Source organism: Polistes canadensis, unplaced genomic scaffold, assembly GCF_001313835.1.
Source record: "Polistes canadensis isolate GaletaPanama2010 unplaced genomic scaffold, ASM131383v1 scaffold_368, whole genome shotgun sequence".
In the NCBI taxonomy this organism is placed as follows: domain Eukaryota; kingdom Metazoa; phylum Arthropoda; class Insecta; order Hymenoptera; family Vespidae; genus Polistes; species Polistes canadensis.
The window spans coordinates 670-15494 of NW_014569915.1; the positions used below are offsets into that span (position 1 = coordinate 670).

Sequence of the window (14825 nt, forward strand, 5' to 3'; positions counted from 1 at the left end):
TAATTATTTCTTATCCTATTATACTATCAATGAATATATCATTTACTATCATATACTATCAAAGTATACTGTCAAAAACCGCTTGGTATTGTGGCCAATGCCTAGGACAAGCTCACGTTTCCTGAAAGTCCTACCTGCTCTATCCATTTATAACTAATCAAAGGTGATATTGTCGCATGGGAAGGAACCCCCACTCCGCAATGCACCCTGCAGTTAGACAGCGACATCTGGATTTTTGATCGCATAATTTTAAAATCAATAAACATAATCTTATTGTAAGTAGTAAAAAAAACTATTTATTAGCGATTATATATTTACATATCTTAATTATATAATGATAATGTAAACTTAATCCCAAATTTATAATCATTAGCAAAAATGAAAGAATGAATTTGGTATTTGTAAATTGTTTTTCTCATTAATAACGTATGGGCTTCTTGTGTACGCACCAGCATAGTATTGATCAATAGTTATATTGTTAAGATCGTATGAACATAGGTATTGAATATTAAAAATGAAATAGGAGTGATAAGTTTTAAAAGTTCTAGTTGTACATATATGTTCCTGAGTGACAGTGATCGCGAGGACATCTTTATAGCGTCTATGAGTTATTGTAATCATCATGGCTTCAACTGGTTAGTGTTCAGTAAAAATTGATGTCTATGTTATTTAGTAAACATCATTCGAATTTAGAAATATTTACCATAACGTTGTTAGATTTTCCTTTTGTGTAATGTACAAGCTTATAATTGATTTTTGGCATGCAAGAAACATAACTATCTCACCCTCTTATGCCAAGTGTTTTTTTTTTGACATTTCACAGTCTTTTACTGTTTCCTTTTAATAACGTTTATTAAAAATAATATTTTAAACTTTAGAATCCTTGGTATGCGATACGCTTGATTTAAGCGGTCAAAGTCTTAAGAAGCTTGCTCGATGTCCATCTGATGCTGAAATCAGTATTCTAATCTTAGATGACAATGAGCTTCAACGTCTTGATAATCTTGACTCATATCACAGAATTAATAAGGTATTCATTATTGCTTTAATTAAATGTTTACAATAATTCCTAGAGGCATTGTATAGTAAGATTATAATAATACTAAAATTCATTCTTTCAATATCCTTTTTGCTATAAGCATTATTATTGGGTATAGCAAATGTGAATTAATCTTAATGGTATTTAATATTTAGTATATGGACATAATTACTGTAATGTTAATCAATTTCAGCTTTCAATAGTAAGGAACCAATTACTACGAATGTATGGTGTATCTAAATTACATAATCTTGTGACGCTTAATTTAGCTAATAATGGTATATTAACGATAGAGGGTATCAAAGATATGATTAACTTACAAACGTTGTGTTTAGCAGGTAATAATATAAAGGTAAGTAAGTTCATGTCGAATAAATGTAGATTGTGTTCTAACTTGTAAAATAATAATAATATTAATGCAATGCTTTCAGTCTATTGAACATTTACATTCGAATACGAAGTTGGAACATCTAGACTTATCTGAAAATAGTATCAGTCACATTTCTGATATTTCATATTTGCGTAATCTTAAGGTATAAAAATTTAACTACTCGATGTCAATCTTTTTTTTTTTTTTAATCGTGTCTGTTTGCATGCATTTTTCTTTTCTTTGTTTTTTTCTTATTATTATATTTGTTATGTTTTAGGAACTTTTCTTGCATAATAATCGCATAATCACATTAAGGCAATGCGAGCGCTATTTACCTACCTCATTAGAAACATTTACATTAGCAAATAACAGCATTACAGATTTGAATGAAATGTCTCATTTAGCTAATTTAAAGAATTTGGTCAACTTTTCAATTGCTAATAATCCGTGTGTCAGTATAACAGGTAATAGTATGTATCCTTTCAATAGCATTATAATTTTTCCTTACTTACCAACTGATATTTAGTTTTAATCGAGTGTTATTTGTATGTGATTAAATTCCTATTATTTCTTGATGTCACTTATAATTCTTAGAATTCTATTAAAATTTATTACAATATATTATCCAAGAGCGGTAGATGCAAGTAAAACATAAATGCTGCTTTTAGTATTAAAGAAATAGCATATTATTCTTAACACATAGTTTATAGTGGATTCGATTATCGTCCATTTGTTATCAATTGGTGTATGAGTCTCAAATCAATTGATGGTTATCCAGTGGATCCTATAGAAAGGTAGGTATATTTAGAAATACAGACATTTAACACATTAGTTAATAAAATATAAAATACAAATATATTATATAAAATAATATTAATTATTTAATGGAAATATAATATTTTGACATAGTTTGAAAGCAGAATGGCTATATTCTCAAGGAAGAGGAAGACAATTTCGTGTCGGTGAGCATGCACTTCTTGCTCAGTATTTAGCATCCGTCTGTCCCCTTTCAGGGGAATCTTTAGAGAATGAAACTGACAGGAAACTTAGGCTAATTTTGAGTAAAGCGCAACATCATCAGCAGCAACTCAGTCAGCAGAGTGACACAGGAAGTGTACATAGCTTAAGTAGCGTTGGAGTAACTCCTTCTCCTGCTGCTAGACGTAGACTTAATCATAACAGGACAAGTTCTCCAAGAAGGCCTAGTGAGTTATCATCGTCTTATTACTTTTATTGTATTATATTATATGCGAAATTCACACAACCTTTTTTCTTTGATAACAATTATTAGGATTTGCTAAGCCAACTTTAATTTATAATAGTAGGATGCAACCATAGCAATAATATGTACATACGTCCTTAGTCATAATCTGTTTTCTCTAGTTACACCAATGTTGACATACTATGAAGATAAATGCTTACAATCACCAAAATTTTATGAGGCTAAATACTGTGTCTGCCATTCACCTTGCAAAGGTACCCTAAGTCAAAGAGCAGATTTTAATATATCTATGGTTACGTGATAGATGTGTGTAGGAATTAAAGCGATAAATTAGAAATCATTTCTATTTACAAATACACATTTAAATTATTCAAACGTTGATAATTTTAATCGATAGCAGTCACAATATAATTATAACTTCAATAAAAATTTATCACGGACAAGCCATTACATTTACTATCAATATAATAATTCAATATTATTTATTAAATTTGAAAATATATTTAATATCAAATAATTTTCCATTTTTTTCCCATCCTACACACATCCGTATCTTTCAAGCATAGTATTTTTTAAGCAATTGCTTTTTTTAAGCTTATAGAGCAAATGAATTTGGTGAATGAAAGCAAAGACAATGTTGTAAGCTATCTAGGTGCATTTAACAGTATAAAATAATCAATATTTTATATATTTCAACATTCTATCTAAATTGTTTCATTTTAGTGCCTCAAATTAAATTACTAATCGTGGTTTTATTTGCACGCTTTTACTAGCAATTGCTAGCAATTGCTAGCAGTATATTATACGAATGTATTTATTATATTTGTAGCTCATACTATATATTCCTAACATTGTTACATTTTATTAGATTCATCAAGAAATTCTATAAGGATGAGGTCACCAGATAGAATGGTTTCCAGTTGCCATACAGATGCTATGGTTTCTTCCTGTCATACTATGTTTAATAATGATCACGAATCATTGATGACACAAAGTTTAGATCCAAATATGCTTTGTAATACTTTAAATAATAAAACAATTAATAATTCTGGATTAGAAGATATGGAAGGTACAATTATAAATAAAATTTGACATTTTTAAATTACTCAAGTTGGAATAGTATAAAAATCATTTTGTTTTATAGAAACGTCAAGTCCTTTACAAGCTGCTACAAAATTAGTGCCAGTTCCAGAATCTTTAATGAGTCCAGATTTTCGACCACCTTCAGGATTATCTAAAGTTTTACCTAAAACTCCACCAAGTAAATTAAATTCACCATGTCAGATAACTATTCCCGCGAAAACTTCTACAGATGGAGATGCAAAAGCGATTCCTATAATAAATACGGTAAATCCTATGGCAAAAACGAATCTTGGTGCTTTGAAAGCAAACGCACTCGTAAAGAGTAACTCTGCAACTAATTGCTCTATTGGAAAACCGAGTATAGCCAAACCAATTATTACAAATGCTAATGGAAAATGTCCTCACAGTGTGAAAATCAACAATTATGTACAGAGCAAAACATTACCTGTTAAACGTAGCTCGAAAGGTTCACCCTATTTGGGAAGAAACATACAAAGACCAAAAAGTGCATGCGACAGAAATAAATCTAGCTTAATAAAAAGAGGGAAAGACGGAGATGGAGATAACGCGGCACTTAGTAGTGACGAAGATAGCGAAGTATGTCAAGCAAAATTAGATAGCATTAGAAGTAGAGCAATACAAAGACGGCAGGAGGATAGTAATAAAGATCAAGATCGTACTGAGAAGGCAGCTATTTGCATTCAAAGAATGTGGAGAGGCTATCACACTAGAAATCTTAATAAAAAAGCAACTACTATACTAAAGACTATTGAAATGATGAGAACAAATAAATATATTCAGTAAGGGTTCTTTTTGGTTTCTATATTAAATTAAAATATTGACTATGTTATTAAATGGTCATTGATATTCTAGAAAATTATCTACCGACATGGAAGCAACAAGAACTGCATTGGAAAGCGAACATAAATTACAATTGCTGCAAATGCAAGCTATTAATGCATTATGGAAAAAGGTCGTTAGTTTACAGCCCGGAGGTAATCGCGAAAATACGAGTAATGAGAGCGAAACTACTGCACAACCGAATGCAGATGTTGTAACAAATCTAGCGCAAACGTGCAATTTATTGCATACTCAGGTAAGTTAATATCATTATGTAAATAATTCGTATGACATAATTATTATTTTTTTGTTTCTTCCTCCCGCCTCTTATTTAAAATCGTATTGATTGCATAGTCATTAGCAACTTGTTATATGATTATATATGAATAATAATCTAGATATGTGTGTATAGGTACAACAATTACAAGATTCAATGTCAGAAATAAGACGGTGCATGTCAACTATGCAACCGAAAACAATACTAGTTGACAATGGAGTTGGAACTCAAACAGAAATTTCAGCTGTTCATACACCCGCTGGCGAAGAAAATACATTTCCTTATGCTAGACCTAACAGACCTCAATCCTTGCCAATACATCAAACAATACACGAGGGAAATGAAAACAAAAGCTTTGCGTCCAATTTAGTAGATAGTGTTCTTAAAAAAGTATCCCAATCCACCGATACAACCGATGATGAAGTAAACACCGATATTTTAAATTCTAATGAAAATCAAGAACTTCTTAATTCCACTGAACATCCAGATATGTTCAAGAGCTGTGAAGAAATCGTAGAACCAGAATTTCGAGATGTAGTAGATAGTAAAATATCAAATGAATATGAAGGAATAATTGATAATAATGAGATCGGAGGTGAGGTTTGCGAAGAAACATTGTGCAAGGAATTGCATAATCTTATTGAAACTGAAAATTCTGTTCCAAATGTAGCAGATGATGAGAAGCAAAATAATACCAACGACTTTCAAAAAGAAGCATTAATTGCTGATTAAATATGATTGAATCGCTAGAAGCTCCTATAATTGTATGTCTCAATAATAAGCTACGAAAAGTGAATTTAATTTTTGGAAAAATATAAAAAAATATTGCTCTGTGTGCAGTATGATTGATAAATATGAAAAGGAAAATGAATATTGTAAATAATTGAAAAGAAATGCTCCTAATCGTAGCCATAATGACATATGATATATGTAGTAGTATTATAAAAATTGATGTATGTTCAGTAGCAGCGCTTTTTTTACCATTTTTAAAAAATGATAAAATACCGATCAGGAATTAAAAAGCTGCCACACATCCTTTTAAATAATATAATTAACATGGTTAAAGGAAAACTAAAAGTATATACTTATAAGCAATTAGTCGTTGATCTGCAAGTTTAATTGCACTTATAAAAGCAATTGAACAAGTTTTCCGTCCATGTATTTAAGTACAGGACAGACAGTTTATTGATGTACAAAATAAACATTCCTAGCACTCGGTATTAAAAAAAGATCTCGTTTCTTTTAAAAGAATTTAATCGAATATTGGAGTGTACAGAAATATCAATTCTGCACATTTGACATTATTATGGCCAATGCCATTTGTCAATTTTCCGAAATAAGTAGCTATTGTGTATATGAAGATAGAATTTTATTCATATGAACATTTTTTAAAGCTAGAAAATACCGTATAATTATAGATTTAACAAATTTATAATTATAACTTATTAATTTATTTATTATTTATTTAATTATCGATTCCGATGATGACAACAAGTCAGTAATATTATTATAAACAAAACTGAGTGGATTGTCAGCTTAGATAGAGGCATAAGACTTTTATTCTCTAGTCAATAGAACCTATATAGTTCGCATACTTAAGCATATTACTTATTAATTAATTATAGAATTGTTATGTAGGTATGCATGTTATACTGAAAATTAACGATCGATATTATTAAACAATAGAATTATATTTTCATTTCAATAATCTAGCATTAATACAGTTTTGCATATATCTGTACACCTTTCACGTGGTGATTGTAAGCACATAAATATAACAAGCAAGCACTGCTTTCAAAAAATATATACTCAAAGAGTATATATAAATCAGTTTGAATATTTCACTAATCTCATTTTTATATGTTGTCACCGTTTATTATTTACTGTATTAAAATTTAACAAATTTAAGATATTATAAAATATTCATTTACAATGTGTTAATAGATGAAAAAAATGTACATGGATTTGGATTTCTATAAAGTGATAGAATGTTAAAAACATCTTACTCGGTGAAACGTTTATTATTTTATTTTATTTAAATTTTATCTCTTTTATATTTTTTTAATTATTTTTTATTATAATATATTAAAAATAAAAAACATATCTTCATATACATCGTCGTAAATATTACAAGTAATATCAATGTAAAGCAGTGTGCGCTATGTTAGAATTATTCACTTGCTTTTCTATGTTTTTCATTGCATGATATTAGTTCGCCATACAAATATAATCTAATATTTTAATATTCTGTCAGCATTAAGTTGAATAGATGCAAATGAGAAATCAAAGAAGAAGAAAGTACATGAATTTATAAACATACAAATTTGTATTTATTTTACATCCCACATATTTTATTTACTTGATATAAAGCATCTATAATCTGCTGAATCGTAGAAATTGTGTATTTGTATCTGGCATTTATTTCTTGCCGTTTGTTATTATATTTACGATTACAAGTACTTGAATGGTATTTGGCAAATTTTTTATATGCGATGGACATCTATGTTATTTTACAGTTAACAAAATTATATGCTATGTGAATTTATTCTTTTTATACTAATTTGTACTTCAGACACATAATAATTGTCATGCTTGTGTATTCGTTACTATCATAAAATTTATTATCCCGATAATTCATTAAAATTATTGTTAGTTTTTGAACATTTTTTGAAAGGTAGCTTTTTCTACTACTAAATAGGAATTCATCAGTTTTTTCACCTTTTCTATTTCTTTTAAAATATCTTTATTGTTAGGACATTCAGCAAGTGCACGTTTTAAATCCATTAAACCGACATCATATTCATTTAGACCCATGTGTGCTTGTCCTCTTCGAAAATACGCTTTACCATTTGATTTATCTATTTCCAAGACCTAAATAATATATCAAAATTAAATATAGAATATGAATATTTTATGTAACAATAAAAAACCTACCTCGCTACATAATTTAACTGTGCTGCGATAATCTTTTTTTTTTAATTGTACAGCAGCAAGATTTAACATTATTGTTACTTTAAGATCTTTCATAGAATTTTCCATAGTATCAGGCACGTTTTTCATTTTTATCATCCATTCGTAATAACGTAATGCTTTTTTATATTTTCTGCCTGCATCTACATAATTCTTCATTGAAAAATAATGGTTTCCAGAATTTTTTATTTTTCTAACAACCTCCGAGACATATTTGTACTACAAATTTTATTAATTATCAAAGCATCATAATTTTATATAAAATGAAATAAAAAATGAAAACGATATCGATAAAATTGATCTAAAATCAATGCTTACAGTCAGTGTATCAGTACTCAATTCATAATCCCAGTCTTCTGGCCATGGTGTATAAACATCTTCGGAATCATCATTTTCCTCCAATTTCCAATTTTCTCCTCTTGTCAATTCTCCGCAATCAGTTATATGAATTTTCTAAAAATAGTAATAATTTTCTACAAGATATTCTATGACTGATGATACCTTAGTTACACCATAAGAGAATTACCTCAACAGGTTGATCCTTGACAACTGGTAGATTGTTAACTTCTAGTACCACTCCCATACCTTTGATAACTTTACCAAAAACTACATTGGTATTATCTAAGTGTATACAAGGAACAGTAGTGATGATGAATTGAGAACTGTTACTATTAGGTTGGCCTTCATTTACCATGCTTAATAATCCTCCATGCGAATGTGAAATTTGAAAAGATTCATCCTCAAAATGAAGACCATATATACTTTCACCACCTGTTCCATTAAAATTAATAATATCTCCTCCTTGAATCATAAACTGCGGTATCACTGAAATCAAATAAGCAAACTTAATAAATAGAAAACATATGCAATTTGAAAGTAATTACTGTAATACGTACCCTTATGGAATATTGATCCTTTGTAATGTAATTTTTTATTATTAACACCGTTTCCCTTTTCCCCTGTGCACAAAGCACGAAAATTTTCAGCGGTTCGGGGTGTAACATTCTTGAATAATTCTATTACAACTCTTCCAACTAAATTGATATGAAATAAGAAAAATGTATAAGTAATACTAATCTCTGACCATTGTTAAAAAGTATTAATATTTACCAAGCATTAAACGTACGAACAACTTTATGAATGAAAAACAATCAAATAATTGTTAATCACGCGCCATAGAATGACATAATCTTCCTTCTTCTCTGTAATTATTTAATTTCTATTCCTAAATACCTTTTTCTTCTCCAACCGCAATATCTAGAAACACTAATGGATTCTTTTCAAGTTTATCCACTTGATCTTCCAAAGGATGCTTCATGTTTTATTTCGTTAGGCTTACAATTATACTCATATACTAATTTGTGAACAATTTTACTATACCATTGACAAAGATATTACTGTCATCGTAAGAATATCGTTAAAAAAATATAAAATTATCTCATAAATAAGTTTAAGGATAGATTTAGCATTTGGTTAAAATGAACTATCTGTAATGAATTATTTACATTAACTATAAAAATTCAAGGATGATAACACCTTCAACAGTTTCCGTTACGTCTGCTGAACTATGGACGATATCAACAATTCCACTTCAACGATGCATATTGCACTACGTTATTACTTTTCCTCAGGATAGATGGCAACAACATCGTAAAAAACAAAAAAAAACTAACTCTAATATGAAATAAGTCTATAAAATAAACGTATGCATACATTTTGAATCATCGATTTTGAATATCGTACTAAAGGTTAGCCTCTAATTACCTATTACAGAAATTAATTATCAAAATTTAAATCACAATTAAGAAAAAAAAAAAAATCTATCGCGAATAGAGGCCCCACCGAGATTTGAACTCGGATCGCTGGATTCAGAGTCCAGAGTGCTAACCATTACACCATGGGACCTTTCGGGCTGACGATGCATTATACAATAATAGTTGGTTTTTTTTTTTAATGACAAAAAATATATAGTAATTTAATTAAAGAAATATATTTAAAATAAAATATATTTTTATATATTATAATGTGATTTTTTAAATATATTTTTATGTATGTAGAAATATATATATATAATATGAGATATAAATTAATTTTCTCAACAAAAGCTGAATACGTTTAAAAAGAGTTGAACTCTACACAAAAATTTAATGCATTTCTTTTTTCTATTCGTTCGTTTGTTTCTCTCTTCCTCTTTCTATTCATAATAGAAATATAATAATGAAATGTTAGAGAAAATAACAAATAATGCATACCGTTATGTATAATAATAATAATAATTTTAATGTATTCATGTATAATATTAATATTGATAACCTATACATATGAATTCGGCAGGAATTCTGTCTATACACATATATATATAGAGAATATATATGTATATATATACATATTATATATATATATATATATACATATTCTCATTATATGTAAACAAGCAATTATTTACTGGGATATAAGAATCATATATAGTGAAATATCTAAAAGCTATCTAGTACTAGCGTGTATTGCACAATATCACTATCAAAAATTTTTCCCTCTGTATTTAATAATCTATTGTTTCCAATACTTTTGTTTTTTTTTTAACCAATTCTCGTACACCTCGGCCTTTAAACAATTCTCTCACTCATAATATCATATTTATGAGTAATACTTTTATTTATAGCACACATCATATAGTTATTGGTATCTTGAACAATATTGCACACACAAATCAATGCACAAATAATTTTGTTTTCTATTTTTTTTTGTTTGAAGCATTGTACCGTGCCAGTTGAACAATGAAAATGTACAGATTTTCTTCTACTTTTGTAACAATTGGGTAGTGTGCGCAAAACTAATTTTACTTTGACTTCTTTGCTTTATTAATTTGCCTTATTACACTTTGAATTATTATTCTTGCTAAGAAGTGTATTAGGCAAATTATATTGAAAATTTGTCTGTACTAGTTTATTACGATTGATTAATATAAGAGCTATATAAAGTATTCATTTTAATGGGTGTCGATTATATATTATACAAGTACAACCCCAGATAGAAATGCTGCTTTTTTTCTAAAGCCAAGATTGATAAAAGTGCATGTTTAAAAACTTAATAGAAAAACAGTAAGCGTTCTTGCGCACTACCAGAAAGTAGTCTCCATCCACGCTTGATGTTCAAATACTGGATGATGGCGCGTACGCAAATTAGGAGACCTATAATTCCAAATCCATTAGCATATAATCATTTAATTTAAAAGTCATTAATTATACCAACCAAATGCCATTATCAACCACCATAGCCATGAGTTTTCTCGCGAAGCAAGATCAGTAGAATGTTTAACAATCAATGTCCATTTTGTCAATGAAAGGCCAAAACCAGATAATGCTCCGTAACGAGAAGCAATCGTATGACAGAAACACATCAAAAGAAGAAATCCGATCCAGTTGAATAAGAAAGCAACTGCAAAGAAAACGTATCTTAATTAACATAAGTAATATATAAATTTTCAAGAGGCGGAGTAGTTAATATCTCAAGTATAAAAAAAATATTCTTTAATTTCGTTTCAAAATACTTAGCTATACTGCACTGTTGTAAATTCAAAGACAGAAAATATGTGTTTCTTCATTTATAAAGACTTATTTAATTTGGAGATAGAGTTTCTCTATTGATTTAAGGGATTATATTAGATTTTCTTCGAAAACTATGAAAACGAAAAGAAAATACACGCGAACAATGAATGTTCGTAGAACCATTCTTAACTCTGTCTGTCCTTTCAAAATAAATTCTGTTATTTGTATTGTTTTATCGACTTTAAATGTAACCATACTTTAACTACTCGCCTCTTGTGAATTCATATATAATCTCGTTATTTTGTCATACTACTAGTTTTGATTTAAAATGAAATATGATATATTTTACCCAAAAATGCTGTAAAAAACATAAAATCAGTGCCAAGTAATCCACTTTCTGGATCTCCTTCTGTAGCTTCTGTGTCTATAGCAAGAATTGTCAATGGTTGTTGTGGTGGTCTTATACTGCCAGGCTATACAAAGTATAAATACAAAGATCATAAACATAAATTTTCCAAAATAGAAAAAACTTAATTATAAGATCGATAAATAATATTTCAGAGAATATGCTTACCATGTGCAATTGAGGATGAGGTTCACCTTGTAATGTCTTTTCGCGTTGTACTTCTTCATAACTAGGTAGTTTAGTAGCTACTTCGTAAGGAGGTGGTGCTGAAAAATCTGGTTTTGGTGGTGGTATTTCTTCACCCTCAGCCTATTACAATAATACAGTGTTAGTTAAAGTTCATATAATATTGTAAGATTGTACATTGAATAGATATATTACCATTCTAGTAGTAACAGTAGCCTGGGCCATAGATGCGTTATTGGAATGACTAAGCATACCTCCTTGTACGGTAGGCAATGTTACAGTCAACGAAGGTACTTCGTTACGTATAGATGCTTCCCCACTTGTATCATCATTTGTTTGGGATGGCTAAAATGTTGCATTAAGATATTCCACATTAAATTTGCAACTTATTGTCTATATGTGAAGAGCAATGAAATATTACTTTCACTTATCTCTCTCTCTCTCTCTCTCTCTCTCTTTCTTTCTCATAAGAGTATCAGCAAAAGGAGAACATTGAATAAAAAACGTCAATTATAAAATAATTCCAATGCACCTTTACGTTCTATTAACTCTCTTTTACATATCAATTATAATCACAGAAAATATAATCACAATCATTAACTCATTTATAAGAACGAATTTTGTGACAGTGTAGGCATGGAAATTTTTCAGTTTATTGTAGTAAAACAAGTGATAATCAAGGAAGATCAATGTATCCATACATTTTTTGTACTTAGTCAACGCGTAGATATGAGTTTTGTGACATGATATTTCTAGATATTGTTTAAAAATGCATTCAAAGAAAACGCTAAGATGTTTATCAGATGACAAGGAAACACAAAGCATTACGTGAGGAGGAGCGAATTATGTGCCCTCAAAAGATGAAATATTTACGATGTCCCGTAACATTCATGACACGTACCATATTGTAACGAATGTTACTATCCATTCCCAATCAGATTTGCAAGAAACTTGTTAGCAATACTGTAATTTCGTGCAGAAGGTGAAAATTAATTTTAATTACGATAAATGCTGCTTGTAAAATAGGAAAAAATTCTCACAATCGATGGCTGACAGCTGGTAAGATTGCAAGCGCCGTGAATTTTATATTTTTTCTCCGCTCACGTCAATCATTTTTTCCCTAATGTTTATCTCTTAAATTTTTTTTTTTTATATCTATGAAAAAAAATCTATCCCCATAAGATGTACAATAGCCAATATCGGTCCTTTTTACAAAAGACAATTAGACGTTTCAAACGTGTAGTTTAATTGAAAATAAACCAAAAGAAATTGATAAGTCTCGTATTGGAATGTTATGTATTGTAAACGAGCCTGCAGGACGGGACTTTAGCATATCGGAATAATAACGATACCGGAAGTTTACGAATTAAGAAGATTTACATGTAATATTAATATTTGATAAACATTTTCAATGCATTAACATTATTTTGATGTACTAATAGAAAGAATTTTTTAGAAATAAGAGAATAAAAAGGTAATCGCTTCGAAGAAAAATAATCATTGATCATTTGACTAGCACACAGTGGAGGGGATGATTTGGATCACGTCGTCATGCACAAACGACGCTCTGCTCTGGTCATTCAGTCTCTTGCCGTTCGTGAGCGGAGCAGTAGTGGTGATAGTTTGATTATGTCTGAAATGTACAAACTAGGTGATTTGGTATGGTGTGTATTAATTGAGTGATCAATCAATCGTTTTTTTCTAAATATGAACAATCTGTGAAAGCTTATGGAGTAGTGATCATTGATCGTTGATTTTTTTTCTTAATTTCAGGGCGAAGATGAAGGGATTTTCACCATGGCCAGGCCGGGTAAGTCATTGAAGTCAGTTCCTCGGTAACGGTTCTCTGACTTTATACTATTGCATTGCGTTGAGTGGAACGCGCCACGAAGTCAAACACGCCATCGTTATTGTACGGGATTTTATAAGAGCCACAAGACTTGTAATTTCCATTATCGCTTGTTTTCATTCGAAATTCACGTATTTTTCACATATTTGATACGTCTAGAAACCTTGCACTGTGTTGTTTCTGAGCCTTACGTATCTCCCGCCACACCCGACCTTCGAATTCAAATTGGCGCGCTAGTTACAAAAATATAACCTAAATTCGCTTCCCCTTAATTCCCCCTCTTTCACCACATACGCGTACGGTTCAACTTTATCGCGAACCTTTACGATATTAGCGATTAAAATACGATCTATTTTTCGTATTCTACTTTAACAAGTGATTAAGTAATATTTCTTCACTAACGTTCAAACACACATCTCTTATCTGTTTTTATATCGTTCGCAATAGTTCTCTCCTTCGTTCAGTCACCTATAAGCATTTACGCGGGAACTACGACTTTACGGGATTCACTTACATATGTCGGATTTATTTGATATTTATATTACCTTTAACAGTTCTAATAATTATTACAATTGTATTAACATTTATATTCAAACTAAATATTTAAAATTTTCTTTCATACATTAATATTTTTCTCATTTGTAATACTAATCAAAATTCTCACTTAACACGAAACTTCGGATCCAAAATATTTATAAGTTAAATTGGTCAAAATATATGATGCTTTTTATACTAGTTCTATGATGCAACTCTGTTGGCACATATTATTTTGTTTCATACTAATTTAAACATGATATCCGAAGGTATCCATTCCTTCAAAGGATTTGAAGAAACCAGGAAATACTAAGAGAGGACCAGTACAATGTATTTTCTTCTTTGGAACTAATAATTAGTAAGTTCAAGTTTATGTTTGATTTTTCTTTTAATTTCTTTCGTTTTATTCTTTTTTTTTTTTTTTTTTTTTTTTTTTTTTTTTTTTAATTTTGTTTATTTAATAGTAATTTCACATTAATTGTATATCAGTCTTTACATTGA

The 14825-nt window shown here is 29.5% G+C and overlaps 4 protein-coding genes and 1 non-coding gene across 9 annotated transcripts; 2 read left to right on the forward strand and 3 right to left on the reverse strand.

Annotated features, from left to right (window-relative positions):
- Positions 1 to 424: 424 nt before the first annotated feature.
- LOC106792013 (centrosomal protein of 97 kDa) lies at positions 425 to 7058 on the forward strand. Of its 2 annotated transcripts, XM_014758102.1 has the most exons (12): positions 425 to 635; positions 879 to 1030; positions 1233 to 1391; positions 1471 to 1572; positions 1687 to 1883; positions 2120 to 2203; positions 2319 to 2614; positions 2793 to 2885; positions 3500 to 3700; positions 3776 to 4514; positions 4588 to 4810; positions 4967 to 7058. In XM_014758102.1, the coding sequence occupies exons 1-12, from the start codon at positions 623 to 625 to the stop codon at positions 5561 to 5563; spliced, it is 2856 nt and encodes a 951-aa protein (XP_014613588.1). In that variant the 5' UTR covers positions 425 to 622; the 3' UTR covers positions 5564 to 7058. The 2 variants fall into 2 exon arrangements, with proteins under 2 accessions (XP_014613588.1, XP_014613589.1); XM_014758103.1 differs by lacking the exon at positions 2793 to 2885 and having other exon boundaries at positions 427 to 635.
- An 89-nt stretch (positions 7059 to 7147) lies between these two features.
- On the reverse strand, positions 7148 to 9407 carry LOC106792014 (peptidyl-prolyl cis-trans isomerase D). 2 transcript variants are annotated; one of them, XM_014758104.1, is made up of 6 exons: positions 9035 to 9407; positions 8698 to 8835; positions 8328 to 8626; positions 8120 to 8254; positions 7766 to 8020; positions 7148 to 7702 (listed from the first exon to the last, which is right to left on the reverse strand). In XM_014758104.1, the coding sequence occupies exons 1-6, from the start codon at positions 9117 to 9119 to the stop codon at positions 7481 to 7483; spliced, it is 1134 nt and encodes a 377-aa protein (XP_014613590.1). In that variant the 5' UTR covers positions 9120 to 9407; the 3' UTR covers positions 7148 to 7480. The 2 variants fall into 2 exon arrangements, with proteins under 2 accessions (XP_014613590.1, XP_014613591.1); XM_014758105.1 differs by lacking the exon at positions 9035 to 9407 and adding an exon at positions 8912 to 9013.
- A 227-nt stretch (positions 9408 to 9634) lies between these two features.
- Trnaq-cug lies at positions 9635 to 9706 on the reverse strand. The gene has a single exon. It is a non-coding gene; the product is annotated as a tRNA-Gln (tRNA).
- A 590-nt stretch (positions 9707 to 10296) lies between these two features.
- Positions 10297 to 13082, reverse strand: LOC106792015 (NEDD4 family-interacting protein 1). Of its 3 annotated transcripts, XM_014758108.1 has the most exons (7): positions 12982 to 13082; positions 12843 to 12904; positions 12137 to 12286; positions 11924 to 12064; positions 11699 to 11822; positions 11054 to 11239; positions 10297 to 10992 (listed from the first exon to the last, which is right to left on the reverse strand). In XM_014758108.1, the coding sequence occupies exons 2-7, from the start codon at positions 12867 to 12869 to the stop codon at positions 10889 to 10891; spliced, it is 732 nt and encodes a 243-aa protein (XP_014613594.1). In that variant the 5' UTR covers positions 12870 to 12904; positions 12982 to 13082; the 3' UTR covers positions 10297 to 10888. The 3 variants fall into 3 exon arrangements, with proteins under 3 accessions (XP_014613594.1, XP_014613595.1, XP_014613593.1); XM_014758109.1 differs by lacking the exon at positions 12843 to 12904 and having other exon boundaries at positions 12982 to 13044; XM_014758107.1 differs by having other exon boundaries at positions 12843 to 13034.
- A 409-nt stretch (positions 13083 to 13491) lies between these two features.
- On the forward strand, positions 13492 to 14683 carry LOC106792009 (putative oxidoreductase GLYR1 homolog). Its single transcript, XM_014758096.1, has 3 exons — positions 13492 to 13605; positions 13715 to 13751; positions 14594 to 14683. Exons 1-3 carry the CDS (start codon positions 13493 to 13495, stop codon positions 14681 to 14683), a joined length of 240 nt encoding a protein of 79 aa, XP_014613582.1. The 5' UTR covers position 13492.
- The last annotated feature ends 142 nt before the right edge of the window (positions 14684 to 14825 follow it).

Bases quoted from the DNA above. Each gene is read 5' to 3' on its own strand.
- LOC106792009 (XM_014758096.1), top strand. From the start codon at position 13,493: ATGCACAAACGACGCTCTGCTCTGGTCATTCAGTCTCTTGCCGTTCGT. The intron at 13,606-13,714 runs GTGTGTATTAAT...TCTTAATTTCAG, and splicing joins AAACTAGGTGATTTGGTATG to GGCGAAGATGAAGGGATTTT. The intron at 13,752-14,593 runs GTAAGTCATTGA...TGATATCCGAAG, and splicing joins TTTCACCATGGCCAGGCCGG to GTATCCATTCCTTCAAAGGA.
- LOC106792013 (XM_014758102.1), top strand. The intron at 2,204-2,318 runs GTAGGTATATTT...ATTTTGACATAG, and splicing joins CCAGTGGATCCTATAGAAAG to TTTGAAAGCAGAATGGCTAT. The intron at 4,811-4,966 runs GTAAGTTAATAT...ATGTGTGTATAG, and splicing joins GCAATTTATTGCATACTCAG to GTACAACAATTACAAGATTC.
- LOC106792015 (XM_014758108.1), bottom strand. From the start codon at position 12,869: ATGGATAGTAACATTCGTTACAATATG. The intron at 11,823-11,923 runs GTAAGCATATTC...TACTTTGTATAG, and splicing joins CTCATCCTCAATTGCACATG to CCTGGCAGTATAAGACCACC. The intron at 11,240-11,698 runs GTAAAATATATC...TTTTCTTTGCAG, and splicing joins GTTTTTTACAGCATTTTTGG to TTGCTTTCTTATTCAACTGG.
- LOC106792014 (XM_014758104.1), bottom strand. From the start codon at position 9,119: ATGAAGCATCCTTTGGAAGATCAAGTGGATAAACTTGAAAAGAATCCA. The intron at 8,627-8,697 runs GTACGTATTACA...ATTTGATTTCAG, and splicing joins AGGATCAATATTCCATAAGG to TGATACCGCAGTTTATGATT. The intron at 8,255-8,327 runs GTAATTCTCTTA...TACTATTTTTAG, and splicing joins TCAAGGATCAACCTGTTGAG to AAAATTCATATAACTGATTG.